At 46.2% G+C, this 16,122-nt stretch overlaps 1 protein-coding gene across 1 annotated transcript; it reads left to right on the forward strand.

Moving 5' to 3' along the window:
* Positions 1-15,174: 15,174 nt before the first annotated feature.
* On the forward strand, positions 15,175-15,756 carry LOC147985690 (uncharacterized). Its single transcript, XM_087541701.1, has one exon. The coding sequence runs from the start codon at positions 15,175-15,177 to the stop codon at positions 15,754-15,756; it is 582 nt and encodes a 193-aa protein (XP_087397827.1).
* Positions 15,757-16,122: the final 366 nt, after the last annotated feature.

The raw sequence follows: 16,122 nt of genomic DNA on the forward strand, positions 1-16,122 counted from the left end.
GAGTTTCCAAGAAGCTATGGGAACTCATCTGTCGTTCAGTACTGCATTTCATCCTCAGTCGCAAGGACAGGTTGAACGTGTCAACCAAGTTCTCGAAGACATGCTTCGAGCTTGTGTAATCTCATTCGGCAAGAAATGGGAGGAATCTCTTCCATATGCCGAGTTCTCTTATAATAATAGCTATCAAGCTAGTCTGAAGATGTCCCCCTTCGAAGTGCTATATGGACGAAAGTGTCGAACCCCGCTGAACTGGTCAGAAACTGGGGAACGCCCACTCTTCGGTCCGGATATTATCCAACAGGCCGAAGAACAAGTTCGCATTATTCGCGAGAATCTCAAGACTGCTCAGTCACGTCAGAAAAGTCAGTATGACCGTCATCACCAAGACATGGTCTATCAACCTGGCGAAAAGGCTTATCTTCGAGTTACCCCAATGAAGGGTGCTCACCGCTTCGGGATCAAGGGCAAGCTAGCTCCTCGCTATATCGGTCCCTTCACTATTCTCGAAAGGCGTGGAAAGGTGGCATATCAACTGGAGCTTCCGCCGAACCTTTCTCAGGTTCACGATGTGTTCCATGTGTCACAACTCCGCCGTTGCTTCAAGGATCCAATCCGAGCGGTGGATCATGAAGTGCTCGAATTGCAACAGGACCTCTCTTATAAAGAGCATCCGATCCGCATTCTTGACCAAGCTGAACGCCGCACACATCAGAAGGCGATCAAATTCCTCAAAGTCCAGTGGTCGAATCACTCTGAAGACGAAGCCACTTGGGAACGCGAGGACCGCCTGCGTGATGAATACCCCGCACTGTTTCCTTCTACCTCCTAAATCTCGGGACGAGATTTCTTGTAGTGGAGGAGATTTGTAACGCCCGGATAATCTTGCTACAGTAATCCCACGCTAATCATGCCATGTCATCCCGATTACTGTTACTAATCTCGGGTTAATTCAAAACCGCGTCAAATTCAAATTCAAATTAATGTCAAACGGCAAAAGTTTCAAAATATTAAATTAAAATGTTCGGAGTGTGCAGTTAAATGCCAGGGTAATTATACTAAAGCAAACACATTTTTATAAAATGCATAAATGATTTAAAATGATTTAAAACAGAAGAGAAAATAAAAAAAGGAAAACAGGAAACAAAACCAAAAAAAAGGGGAAACCCCCTCCCTCGCTGGGCCTTGGCCCGGCTAGCCATCGGGCCAACCAGGCCGGCCCACTCCCCCCACCACTTAACCCCGGTCCACCCGACCGAAACCCTAACCCCTCCCACTCGCCCCCCCCCCCCCACTCGCTCACTCCCCACTCCCCGATCCCCTTCTGGATCGGGGCAACCACCTCAGCGCCCCGTGCCCTCTGCCCCCCCTCCCCCGGAGCTTCGCCGTTGCCAGGCACCGCCGGCCGGGTGCGCCCCGCCGCATCGTGCCCCGACCACCTCTGGCGCCGCAGGAGGACCGCGCCGCCGGAGCCCCCTCACCGTCTTCGCCAGGATCGGCCACCGCCCTGGATCGCCGTCGTGTCGCCGCCCCGTCGCCGGATCTCGCTTCCCTGACTCCTCCCCGAGCCACTGCCGAGATCCTACGCCCCGCCGTGAGCTCCGGCCTCCCTCCCTCTCTCCCCTGGCTCTCTGTCCCCGGCCATCGAGGCCCACTACCGCGCCGCCCCGCCCCGCTCCCTGCTAGCGCTGCCGCCTGCGCCTGCTGCGCACTGCTCAGGGCCGCCCGCCTCGCCACTGTCCGCGCTCCTCTTGCGCCCCTGCCGCTGCGTCCGCCGGGCCGCACCCCTTTCCCCACCGCTGGCGCTGCCGCCGGCCACTCCCTCTGCCCCGCTGCTCATCGCCATCGATCCGGCCGACCGCGCCGCGGTCGCCGCGATCCGTCCCCGTTCCTTGCCGCGCGAAGCACCTCGCCGGGCCGCGCTTGTCCCAGCCACCGCCGCACCCGCACCGGCCTCTACTGCAGTGCGCCGGCGCCCTCGAGAGGCCACGGCCTTGCCTTGCCCCCACCCCGGGTCGGTCTCGTTCTTCGCACGAGCGACGCCGGTGCCCGTTACCCGAACGCCCGCTAAGGCTCTCGCTGAGCCATTGACATGGGGGCCCCGCACAAAACGTTTAAAAAAAAGAGAATTAATAATAAAAATAATTAAAATAATAATAATAATTAAATTAATTAATTAGTTAAGGAATTAATTAAGTTAATTAATCCTATTTAATTAATCTAATTAACTAGTTAGTTTAATTAAACAGTAATTAGATTAGTTAATCCTAATTAGACTAAAACAGTCAATGGCGAACGGGACCCACATGTCAGTTGACCAGTCAACGCCTCTGTTGACTGCTGACATCATGCTGACGTCAGCGTACACTGTTCTGGATAATGTTGGGTTTAAATAAATAATTAAAATCAGAAAATGATTTAAATCTTTAGAAAATCATATCTTTTAATCCGTAATTCGGATGAAAATACTTTATACATGAAAGTTGCTCAGAACGACGAGACGAATTTGAATACGCAGCCCGTTTATCCGCCACGCATCCCTAGCATAGCGAACACGCAACTTTCCCCCTCTGTTTCATCTGTGCGAAAACGCGAAACACCGGGGATACTCTCCCGGATGTTTCCCCCCTTCACCGGTATCACCTCATACCGCGATAGGGCACCCCTAGCACCGCTACTTGTCATGTCATGCATCGCTATGCATCTGTTTGCTTAAATACTTATTGTTTCTCCCCCCTCTTCTCTCGCTAGACACCGAGACCGACGCCGCTGCTACCCCGTACGACTACGGAGTTGACGACCCCTCTCTCTTGCCAGAGCAACCAGGCAAGCCCCCCCCCTTTGATCACCAGATATCGCCTACTCTTCTCTATACTGCTTGCATTAGAGTAGTGTAGCATGTTACTGCTTCCCGTTAATCCTATACTGATGCATAGCCTGTCCTTGCTACTACTGTTATTACCTTTACCTGCAATCCTAATGCTTAGTATAGGATGCTAGTATTTCCATCTGTGGCCCTACATTCTTGTCCGTCTGCCTTGCTATACTATCGGGCCGTGATCACTCGGGAGTTGATCGCGGGTATATACTATATACTTTATACATGATACATGTGGTGATTAAAGACGGGTCGGCTCGTAGGAGCACCCGCGAGTGGATCTTTGAGGCGGAGCGACAGGGCAGGTTCCGACCACCTAGGAGAGAGGTGGGCCTGGCCCTGGTCGACGTTCGCGGATACTTAACACGCTTAACGAGATCTGGGTATTTGATCTGAGTTTGGCCATTTGGTCTATACGCACTAACCATCTACGCGGGAGTAGTTATGGGTATCCCGGCGTCGTGGTATCAGCCGAAGCCTTCGTGACGTCAGCGACTGAGTGGCGCGCGCCGGATTGGAACGTAAGCCTGCTCTTGTATTAAGGGGGCTAGTTCTGCTTCCGGCCGCGTACGCAACGTGCAGGTGTGCTAAGGGCGATGGGCCCAGACCCCTGTGCGCTTAGGTTTAGACCGGCGTGCTGACCTCTCTGTTGGTCTAGGTGGGGCTGCGACGTGTTGATCTTCCGAGGCCGGGCATAACCCAGGAAAGTGTGTCCGGCCAAATGGGATCAAGCGTGTTGGGGTATGTGGTGCACCCCTGCAGGGAAGTTAATCTATTCGAATAGCCGTGATCTTCGGTAACAGGACGACTTGGAGTTGTACCTTGACCTTATGACAACTAGAACCGGATACTAAATAAAACACACCCTTCCAAGTGCCAGATACAACCGGTGATCGCTCTCTCACAGGGCGACGAGGGGAGGATCATCGGTTAGGATTATGCTATACGATGCTACTTGGAGGTCTTCAGTCTACTCTCTTCTATATGCTGCAAGACGGAGGCTGCCAGAAGCGTAGTCTTCGAAAGGATTAGCTATCCCCCCTCTTATTCTGGCTTTCTGCAGTTCAGTCCACCGATATGGCCCTTTACACATTTACCCATGCATATGTAGTGTAGCTTCTTGCTTGCGAGTACTTTGGATGAGTACTCACGGTTGCTTTCTCCCTCTTTTCCCCCTATCCCTTCTACCTGGTTGTCGCAACCAGATGTTGGAGCCCAGGAGCCAGACGCCACCTTCGACGACGACTCCTACTGCACCGGAGGTGCCTACTACTACGTGATGCCCGCTGACGACGACCAGGAGTAGTTAGGAGGATCCCAGGCAGGAGGCCTGCGCCTCTTTCGATCTGTATCCCAGTTTGTGCTAGCCTTCTTAAGACAAACTTGTTTAACTTATGTCTATACTCAGATATTGTTGCTTCCGCTGACTCGTCTATGATCGAGCTCTTGTATTCGAGCCCTCGAGGCCCCTGGCTTGTAATATGATGCTTGTATGACTTATTTTTATTTGTAGAGTTGTGTTGTGATATCTTCCCGTGAGTCCCTGATCTTGATCGTACACGTTTGTGTGTATGATTAGTGTACGATTGAATCGGGGGCGTCACAAAGGCCGGCAACACCAAAGGTATATTTGATATACATGTAATTGATGTGTACCTTACCAGTTCTCGTAGTAACTCCTGGGTATTTGATACCGGTGCCGTTGCTCATATTTGTAACTCACAGCAGGAGCTGCGGAATAAACGGAGACTGGCGAAGGACGAGGTGACGATGCATGCCGGGAATGGTTCCAAGGTCGATGTGATCGCCGTCGGCACGCTGCCTCTACATTTACCTACGGGATTAGTTTTAAACCTCAATAATTGTTATTTAGTGCCAAGTTTGAGTATGAACATTGTATCAGGATCTCGTTTAATACAAGATGGCTACTCATTTAAATCCGAGAATAATGGTTGTTCTATTTATATGAGAGATATGTTTTATGGTCATGCTCCGATGGTCAATGGTTTATTCTTAATGAATCTCGAACGTAATATTACACATATTCATAGTGTGAATACCAAAGATGTAAAGTTGATAATGATAGTCCCACATACTTGTGGCACTGCCGCCTTGGTCACATAGGTGTCAAACGCATGAAGAAGCTCCATGCAGATGGACTTTTAGAGTCTCTTGATTATGACTCATTTGACACGTGCGAACCATGCCTCATGGGTAAAATGACCAAGACTCCGTTCTCAGGAACAATGGAGCGAGCGACCAACTTATTGGAAATCATACATACTGATGTGTGCGGTCCAATGAGTGTTGAGGCTCGCGGTGGCTATCGTTATGTTCTCACCCTCACTGATGACTTAAGTAGATATGGGTATGTCTACTTAATGAAACACAAGTCTAAAACCTTTGAAAAGTTCAAGGAATTTCAGAGTGAAGTTGAGAATCAACGTGACAGGAAAATCAAGTTTCTACGATCAGATTGTGGAGGAGAATACTTGAGTCACGAATTTGGCACACACTTAAGAAAATGTGGAATAGTTTCACAACTCACGCCGCCTGGAACACCTCAGCGTAATGGTGTGTCCGAACGTCGTAATCGCACTCTATTAGATATGGTGCGATCTATGATGTCTCTTACCGATTTACCACTATCCTTTTGGGGCTATGCTTTAGAGACTGCCGCATTCACTTTAAATAGGGCACCGTCGAAATCCGTTGAGACGACACCGTTTGAATTATGGTTTGGGAAGAAACCTAAGCTGTCGTTTCTAAAAGTTTGGGGATGCGATGCTTATGTCAGGAAACTTCAACCTGAAAAGCTCGAACCTAAATCGGAAAAATGCGTCTTCATAGGATACCCTAAAGAAACTATTGGATATATCTTCTACCTCAGATCCGAAGGCAAGATCTTTGTTACCAAGAATGGGTCCTTTCTAGAGAAAGAGTTTCTCTCGAAAGTAGTAAGTGGGAGGAAAGTAGAACTTGATGAAGTGTTGCCTCTTGAACCGGAAAATGGCACAACTCAAGAAAATGTTCCTGAGGTGCCTGCACCAACTAGAGAGGAAGTTAATGATGATGATCAAGATACTTCTGATCAAGCTCCTACTGAAATTCGAAGGTCCACAAGGACACATTCCGCACCAGAGTGGTACGGCAACCATGTCTTGGAAATCATGTTGTTAGACAACGGTGAACCTTCGAACTATGAAGAAGCGATGGCGGGCCCGGATTCCGACAAATGGCTAGAAGCCATGAAATCCGAGATAGGATCCATGTATGAAAACGAAGTGTGGACTTTGACTGACTTGCCCGTTGAGCAGCGAGCCATAGAAAATAAATGGATCTTTAAGAAGAAGACAGACGCGGATGGTAATGTGACCATCTATAAAGCTCGGCTTGTCGCTAAGGGTTACCGACAAGTTCAAGGAGTTGACTACGATGAGACTTTCTCACCGGTAGCGAAGCTAAAGTCCGTCCGAATCATGTTAGCAATTGCCGCATTCTATGATTATGAGATATGGCAAATGGACGTCAAAACGGCATTCCTTAATGGTTTCCTTAAGGAAGAATTGTATATGATGCAGCCGGAAGGTTTTGTCGATCCTAAGAATGCTGACAAGGTGTGCAATCTCCAACTCTCGATTTATGGGCTGGTGCAAGCATCTCGGAGTTGGAACATTCGCTTTGATGAGATGATCAAAGCGTTTGGGTTTACGCAGACTTATGGAGAAGCCTGCGTTTACAAGAAAGTGAGTGGGAGCTCTGTAGCATTTCTCATATTATATGTAGATGACATACTTTTGATGGGAAATGATATAGAACTTTTGGACAGCATTAAGGCCTACTTGAATAAGAGTTTTTCAATGAAGGACCTTGGAGAAGCTGCTTATATATTAGGCATCAAGATCTATAGGGATAGATCGAGATGCCTCATAGGTCTTTCACAAAGCACATATCTTGATAAGATTTTGAAGAAGTTCAAAATGGATCGGTCCAAGAAAGGGTTCTTGCCTGTTTTGCAAGGTGTGAAATTGAGCTCAGCTCAATGTCCGACCACGGCAGAAGATATAGAAGAGATGAGTGTCATCCCCTATGCCTCAGCCATAGGTTCTATTATGTATGCCATGCTGTGTACCAGACCTGATGTAAACCTTGCCGTAAGTTTGGTAGGAAGGTACCAAAGTAATCCTGGCAAGGAACACTGGACAGCGGTCAAGAATATCCTGAAGTACCTGAAAAGGACAAAGGACATGTTTCTCGTTTATGGAGGTGACGAAGAGCTCGTCGTAAAGGGTTACGTCGATGCTAGCTTCGACACAGATCTGGATGACTCTAAGTCACAAACCGGATACGTGTATATGTTGAATGGTGGGGCAGTAAGCTGGTGCAACTGCAAGCAGAGCGTCGTGGCGGGATCTACATGTGAAGCGGAGTACATGGCAGCCTCGGAGGCGGCACATGAAGCAATTTGGGTGAAGGGGTTTATCACCGACCTAGGAGTCATACCCAATGCGTCGGGGCCAATCAAGCTCTTCTGTGACAACACTGGAGCTATTGCACTTGCCAAGGAGCCCAGGTTTCACAAGAAGACAAGGCACATCAAGCGTCGCTTCAACTCCATTCGTGAAAATGTTCAAGATGGAGACATCGAGATTTGTAAAGTACATACGGACCTGAATATAGCAGATCCGTTGACTAAACCTCTCCCTAGGGCAAAACATGATCAACACCAGAATTCCATGGGTGTTCGATTCATCACAATGTAACTAGATTATTGACTCTAGTGCAAGTGGGAGACTGTTGGAAATATGCCCTAGAGGCAATAATAAAAGCATTTCCTTGTTCATGATAATTGTCTTTATTCATGCTATAATTGTATTATCCGGAAATCGTAATGCATGTGTGAATAATAGACACCAACATGTCCCTAGTAAGCCTCTAGTTGACTAGCTCGTTGATCAACAGATAGTCATGATTTCCTGACTATGGACATTGGATGTCATTGATAACGAGATCACATCATTAGGAGAATGATGTGATGGACAAGATCCAATCCTAAGCATAGCGCAAGATCGTGTAGTTCGTTTGCTAGAGCTTTTCCAATGTCAAGTGTCTTTTCCTTTGACCATGAGATCGTGTAACTCCCGGATACCGTAGGAGTGCTTTGGGTGTACCAAACGTCACAACGTAACTGGGTGACTATAAAGGTGCACTACAGGTATCTCCGAAAGTGTCTGTTGGGTTGACACGGATCGAGACTGGGATTTGTCACTCCGTATGACGGAGAGGTATCACTGGGCCCACTCGGTAATGCATCATCATAATGAGCTCAAAGTGACCAAGTGTCTGGTCACGGGATCATGCATTACGGTACGAGTAAAGTGACTTGCCGATAACGAGGTTGAACGAGGTATTGGGATACCGACGATCGGATCTCGGGCAAGTAACATACCGATTGACAAAGGGAATTGTATACGGGGTTGCTTGAATCCTCGACATCGTGGTTCATCCGATGAGATCATCGTGGAGCATGTGGGAGCCAACATGGGTATCCAGATCCCGCTGTTGGTTATTGACCGGAGAGCGATCTCGGTCATGTCTACATGTCTCCCGAACCCGTAGGGTATACACACTTAAGGTTCGGTGACGCTAGGGTTGTAGGGATATGTATATGCAGTAACCCGAATGTTGTTCGAAGTCCCGGATGAGATCTCGGACGTCACGAGGAGTTCCGGAATGGTCCGGAGGTAAAGATTTATATATGGGAAGTCCTGTTTCGGGCATCGGGACAAGTTTCGGGGTTATCGGTATTGTACCGGGACCACCGGGTGGGGCCACCTGTCCCGGGGGGCCACATGGGCTGTAAGGGGGTGCGCCTTGGCCTACATGGGCCAAGGGCACCAGCCCCAAGAGGCCCATGCGCCTAGGGTTACAAGGGGAAAGAGTCCTAGGAGGGGAAGGCACCTCCTAGGTGCCTTGGGGGGGAGGGAAACCCCCCTTGGCCGTCGCCCCACCCTAGGAGATTGGATCTCCTAGGGCCGGCGCCCCCCCCCCCTTGGCCCTCCTATATATAGTGGGGGAAGGAGGGATTTTGTCCCACGCCTTTGGTTGCCTCCTTCGTCCTCTCCAACACCTCCTCCTCCTCCATAGCGCTTGGCGAAGCCCTGCCGGAGTACTGCAGCTCCATCAACACCACGCCGTCGTGCTGCTGCTGGTGCCATCTCCCTCAACCTCTCCTCTGCCCTTGCTGGATCAAGAAGGAGGAGACGTGGCTGTTCCGTTCGTGTGTTGAACGCGGAGGTGCCGTCCGTTCGGTGCTAAGATCTCCGGTGATTTGGATCACGTCGTGTACGACTACCTCATCCCCGTTCTTTGAACGCTTCCGCTCGCGATCTACAAAGGTATGTAGATGCATCCGATCACTCGTTGCTATATGAACTCATAGATGGATCTTGGTGAAACTGTAGGAAATTTTTTGTTTTCTGCAACGTTCCCCTACAGAAATCTCCATTAAATCTATTAAGATGCAACCTACATGCAACAATGGCTCCCAAATTATAAGATTTATCTCCTAACATAACACTCCTAAGAATACTGAGGTCAGGGACACACATGTGACATGCTTCATCTTTACCATTAATGCATCTACCTATGAAGAGAGCAAATAGTGTATAGCAGAAAAATGAATGCTCCCTATGGTAGCTTGTGTTATATCTCTGGACTCTCCCACGGTTATACTAGCAAGAAAATCTCTAAACTCAGATTTGCGGGGTTCATTAGTACTACCCCATTGTGGAAGTTTGCACGCAATGGTAAAATCCTCTAAGTCCATAGTATAAGAATTTTCATAAAGATCAAACAGGACAGTTTGAGAATTGCGTGAAGATGAAAATTCAAACCTCCTCACAAAGGAAATAGTGGGATAGTGGTACCGACGGCACTTTTCTGCCTCGAAGCTCACAAGATCAGCATTACGCAAATATGCGTTAAAATATTCCTTAATTCCTGCTCGATCCATGAAGTCCTCTGAAGGCCATTCACAAGGCCGCACTGGAGCGTCCCTTGGTGGCTCATCATCAGCATCACGCATTGCAAGCCTGGGTCCTTGTTTTCTTGAAGAACCATCTTGGTACATTTTCCTAAACATATTTCTTTTTCTGAAAAATTTCTGAAATTTTTAGTAACTTCAAAATAAAAGTGAACCAAACTCAACAAAATTGATAGCAAATACTCCTACAAGTGCCTAGAGCCTATATCATGCATCAAAACTACTTGGAACCATATACATTTGACATGCAAGCTCAAGAACAGGGTCGCCTAAGCAGCAAAAAAATGCAATGAATAAAGCACTAGAACAAAAACTAATTGGACCATTGGAGGATTCACATACCAAGGAACAATCCCACAAAGCAATTTTGTGAGAGGTGCCTTGAGCAAGGAGATCGAAAATCGCAGCAAAAGGGGCTAGAACTCGTGCTTGAGCTGGATAATGGTGTTTGTGGGAGGAAGAAGGAGTGTGTGGGTGCAGGAATAAGTGGAGGAGGGCCACCGTGGGCCCATGAGGCAGGGGGCGCGCCCAGAGGGTATGGCGCGCCCTCCACCCTCATGGCCAGGTGGATGCCCCCCTGCTGTGTTCTCAGTGCCAAATATTCTCAAATATTCCAGAAAAAACATATTTAAATTTCAGGGCATTTGGAGAACTTTTATTTTCTGGGTATTTTTATATTGCACGGATAATTCAGATAACAAACAGAAAATACTATTCTTATTTTATTTAATATAAATAACAGAAAGTAAAAGGAGGGCAAAGAAGGTTGTGCTTTCTAACTTCATCCATCTCATGATCATCAAAAGGAATCCATTAACAAGGTTGATCAGGTCTTGTTAACAAACTCATTCTGAATAACATGGAACCAGAGAAATTTCGAATAACACTATGTTACCTCAGCGGGGATATGCACATCCCCAATAATTAGATTATCATATTTCTTCTTGACAGTAGGAAGAGGAAATTCAAAACCTCCAACAATAATCGATGGAACTTTTCCAATAGAATTAATACTATGAACTTGAGGTTGTTTCCTCGGAAAGTGTACCGTATGCTCATTACCATTAACATGAAAAGTGACATTGCCTTTGGTGCAATCAATAACAGCTCCTGCAGTATTCAAAAAGGGTCTTCCAAGAATAATAGACATACTATCGTCTTCGGGAATATCAAGAATAACAAAGTCCGTTAAAATAGTAACGTTTGCAACCACAACAGGTACATCCTCACAAATACCGACAGGTATAGCAGTTGATTTATCAACCATTTGCAAAGATATTTCAGTCGGTGTCAACTTATTCAAATCAAGTCTACGATATAAAGAGAGAGGCATAACACTAACACCGGCTCCAAGATCACATAAAGCAGTTTTAACATAATTTCTTTTAATGGAGCATGCTATAGTGGGTACTCCTGGATCTTCAAGTTTCTTTGGTATTCCACCCTTAAAAGTATAATTAGCAAGCATGGTGGAAATTTCAGCTTCAGTATCTTCCTTTTATTAGTAACAATTTCTTTCATGTACTTAGCATAAGGATTCATTTTGAGCATATCAGTTAATCGCATACGCAAAAAGATAGGTCTAATCATTTCAGCAAAGCGCTCAAAATTCTCATCATCCTTTTTCTTGGAAGGTTTGGGAGGAAAAGGCATGGGTTTTTGAACCCATGGTTCTCTTTCTTTACTATGTTTCCTAGCAACAAAGTCTCTCTTATCATAACATTGATTCTTTGATTGTGGGTTATCAAGATCAACAGCAGGTTCAATTTATATATCATTATCATTGCTAGGTTGAGCATCATCATGAACATTATCATTAACATTATCACTAGTTTCAGGTTCATTACCAGATTGTGTTTCGGCATCAGAAATAGGAATATCCTTTAGATTCTCAGGTGTTTCAGCAATAGGTTCACTAGAAGCATGCAAAGTCCTATCATTTTTATTTTTCTTCCTTTTAGAAGGACTAGGTGCATCTATATCATTTCTCTGAGAATCTTGCTCAATTCTCTTAAGGTGGCCTTCAGGGTACAAAGGTTCCTGATTCATTTTACCAGTTCTAGTAGCCACTCTAACAGCATAGTCCTTATTCTTACTATTCAATTCATTGAGCAAATCATTTTGAGCTTTAAGTACTTGTTCTACTTGAGTGGTAACCATAGAAGCATGTTTACTAATAAGTTTAAGTTCACCTTTGACATTAGCCATATAATCACCCAAGTGTTCAAGCATATCAGCACTACGTTTTAATTCTCTACCAAAATAAGCATTGAAGTCTTCTTGCTTAACCATAAATTTATCAAACTCATCTAAGCATGGGCTAGCAAACTTGGTGAATGGGATTTCAGCTTTATCATATCTATAGAGAGAATTTACCTTTACTACGTGTGTCGGGTTATAAAGACCGTGTATTTCTTTAATAGGCGGTAAATTAAGACCATGTATTTCTTCAATTGGAGGTAAATTCTTAACGTCTTCAGCTTTAATACCCTTTACTTTCATGGATTTCTTTGTCTCTTGCATATCTTCAAGACTGAGAAATAGAACACCCCTTTTTTCGGAGTTGGTTTAGGAATAGGCTCAGGGGCTGGCTCGAGAAGTGTCCAATTATTTTAATTTGTCAACATATTATTCAATAAAATTTCAGCTTCATCCAGTGTTCTTTCCCTGAAAACAGAACCAGCACAACTATCCAGGTAATCTCTGAAAGTATCGGTTAGTCCATTATAAAAGATATCAAGTATTTTATTTTTCTTAAGAGGATGATCAGGCAAAGCATTAAGTAATTGGAGAAGCCTCCCCCAAGCTTGTGGGAGACTCTCTTCTTCAATTTGCATAAAATTATATATATATCCCTTAAGGCAGCTTGTTTCTTATGAGCAGGGAAATATTTAGCAGAGAAATAATAAATCATATCCTGGGGACTACGCACACAACCCGGATCAAGAGAATTAAACCATATCTTAGCATCACCCTTTAATGAGAACAGAAATATTTTGAGGATGTAAAAGTAGCGAGTTCTCTCATCATTAGTGAACAGGGTGGCTATATCATTTAATTTAGTAAGATGTGCCACAACAGTTTCAGATTCATAGCCATAAAAAGGATCAGATTCAACCAAAGTAATTATCTCAGGATCAATAGAGAATTCATAATCTTTATCAGTAACAAAGATAGGTGAAGTAGTATAAGCAGGATCATATTTCATTCTAGCATTCAGAGTTTTTTGTTTAAGCTTAGCTAATAATTTCTTAAGATCACTTCTATCATTGCAAGCAAGAAAATCTCTTTTAGTTTCTTCATACATAACATAGCCCTCAGGCACAACAGGTAATTCATATTTATTAGGAGAGCCTTCATAATCACTTTCATCAGTATTATCAGTTTCAATAATTTCATTCTCTCTGGCCCTAGCGAGTTGTTCATCAAGAAATTCACCGAGTGGCACAGTAGTATCAAGCATAGAAGTAGTTTCATCATAAGTATCACGCATAGTAGAAGTGGCATCATCAATAATATGCAACATATCAGAATTAACAGCAGAAGCACGTTTAGGTGTCGCAAGCTTACTCAAAACAGAAGGTGAATCAAGTGTAGAGCTAGATGGCAGTTCCTTACCTCCCCTCGTAGTTGAGGGATAAATCTTGGTTCTTGGATCTTTTAAGTTCTTCATAATGATAAGCAGGTATAAATCCCAAATGACTCAAAGAATAAAGCTATGCTCCCCGGCAACGGCACCAGAAAATAGTCTTGATAACCCACAAGTATAGGGGATCGCAACAGTTTTCGAGGGTAGAGCATTCAACCCAAATTTATTTATTCAACACAAGGGGCGCCAAAGAATATTCTCAAGTGTTAACAGCTGAGTTGTCAATTCTACCACACCTGAAAACTTAATATCTGCAGCAAAGTGTTTAATAGCAAAGTAATATGATAGTAGTGGTAACGGTAGAAAAAGGTGACGATAGCAAAAGTAATATTTTTGGTGTTTTGCAGTAGTGATAACAATAGCAACGGAAAAGTAAATAAGCGAAGAACAATATATGGAAAGCTCATAGGCAATGGATCGGTGATAGAGAATTATGTCGGATGTGGTTCATCATATAACAGTCATAACCTAGGGTGACATAGAACTAGCTCAAATTCATCAATATAATGTAGGCATGTATTCCGAATATAGTCATACGTGCTTATGGAAAAGAACTTGCATGACATCTTTTGTCCTACCCTCCTGTGGCAGCGGGGTCCTAGCGGAAACTAAGGGATATTAAGGCCTCCTTTTAATAGAGTACCGGACCAAAGCATTAACACATAGTGAATACATGAACTCCTCAAACTACGGTCATTACCGGGAGTGGTCCCGATTATTGTCACTTCAGGGTTGCCGGATCATAACACATAGTAGGTGACTCTAGACTTGCAAGATAGGATCAAGAACTCACATATATTCATGAAAACATAATAGGTTCAGATCTGAAATCATGGCACTTGAGCCCTAGTGACAAGCATTAAGCATAGCAAAGTCATAGCAACATCAATCTCAGAACATAGTGGATACTAGGTATCAAACCCTAGCAAAACTAACTCGATTACATGATAAATCTCATCCAACCCATCACCGTCCAGCAAGCCTATGATGGAATTACTCACGCACGGCGGTGAGCATCATGAAATTGGTGATGGAGGATGGTTGATGATGACGATGGCGATGGATTCCCCTCTCCCGAGCCCCGAACGGACTCCAGATCAGCCCTCCCGAGAGAGTTTAGGGCTTGGCGGCGGCTCTGTATCGTAAAACGCGATGAATCTTTCTCTCTGATTTTTTCTCTCCGAACACGAATATATAGAATTGATGTTGAGGTCGGAGGAGCTCCAGGGGGCCCACGAGGTAGGGGGCGCGCCCAGGGGGGCAGGTGCGTCCCCCACCCTCGTTGCTCGGGTGTGGGCCGCTCGGTCTTGATCTTTTGCCAGTATTTTTATTATTTCCAAAAATAATCTCCGTGAAGTTTCAGGTCATTCCGAGAACTTTTGTTTCTGCACATAAATAACATCATGGCTATTCTGCTGAAAACAGTGTCAGTCCCGGTTAGTTCCATTCAAATCATGCAAGTTAGAGTCCAAAATAAGAGCAAAAGTGTTTGGAAAATTAGATACGACGGAGACGTATCATCCGCCACCCACTCTTGCCGCCTCTGCTTGCCGCCCACTCTTGCCACCTCTGATCGCCGCCCACTCTCGCCGCCTCTGCGCCACCATGTCAATCCGCCGCCTGGGCGCTTCGGATTTTCGCGGAGTCCGCGAGCGCCGCTCCGGCGCCTTCTCCTTCGAGATCTGGTTTCGTGAGAAACGTCTCATCCTCGGCACCTTCGACACCACAGAGGAGGCGGCCCGCGCGCGCGACGCGGTGGTGTGGCGCCTCCTGAGGCCTCGTCGGGATATGAATATTCCCAACGTGTCAAGCCAGCGGGCGCAGGATCTGGCGCCTCTCCCGCGGCTTTTCACCGATGAGGATCGTCGTGTCCACCGGAGGCGGCAGCGTCGCCTCGCCATCGCGGAGAAGGACGTGGAAGCCTTGGTGGTGTGGTGCGGAGGCTTCCCGCAGGACATCATCGATGACCGCCAGTTCTACAAGCAAAGGAGGTTGGAGAGGGATGCGAGGAGGAGGGAGCGAGCCGCCTATCGGGAGGACAAGCGTTCGCGGAAGCAGGCAGCTCAATTGAAACTGAATTTACGAGAAACGGCGGGTTGGGACTTTGAAGACGAGGCGTATGCTGACGCCTACATTCAGACGTCGGAGGAGGACATTACCGAGTCGGAGTCAGAAATCGACGAGTAGTGGTCTTTTCTTTTTTCTGTGTACGCTAGAATTATCTATGTATCCATTTTTATCTGAAAAAATGGCCGGCGGCGTCGGCGACGTAGCAGGCGGGCGAGGGTGTGAATCCAATGTGCCACCGACCGGCGGGCCCGGTGAGGAAAGAAGGCGAGCGCGCGCGCGTCCGTCTTGGGTCCGTGCCGACTCAAATCAGGCTAAAAAATGGACCGGGAATGGGTCGGCAGGCGGACGAAAGCGGATGCGCGTCCGTTTGGATCGGCGCGTTGGGCCGGCTTTTTTGTCCGCGCCGACCCAAATGAACGGTCGCGGACGAAATGGGTCGCCTCATTGGAGTTGCTCTTATGGTGCAATTATTCATAAAATACT

This window comes from Triticum urartu, chromosome 2A (assembly GCF_056163025.1).
Source record: "Triticum urartu cultivar PI428250 chromosome 2A, HENAU_Tu73, whole genome shotgun sequence".
In the NCBI taxonomy this organism is placed as follows: domain Eukaryota; kingdom Viridiplantae; phylum Streptophyta; class Magnoliopsida; order Poales; family Poaceae; genus Triticum; species Triticum urartu.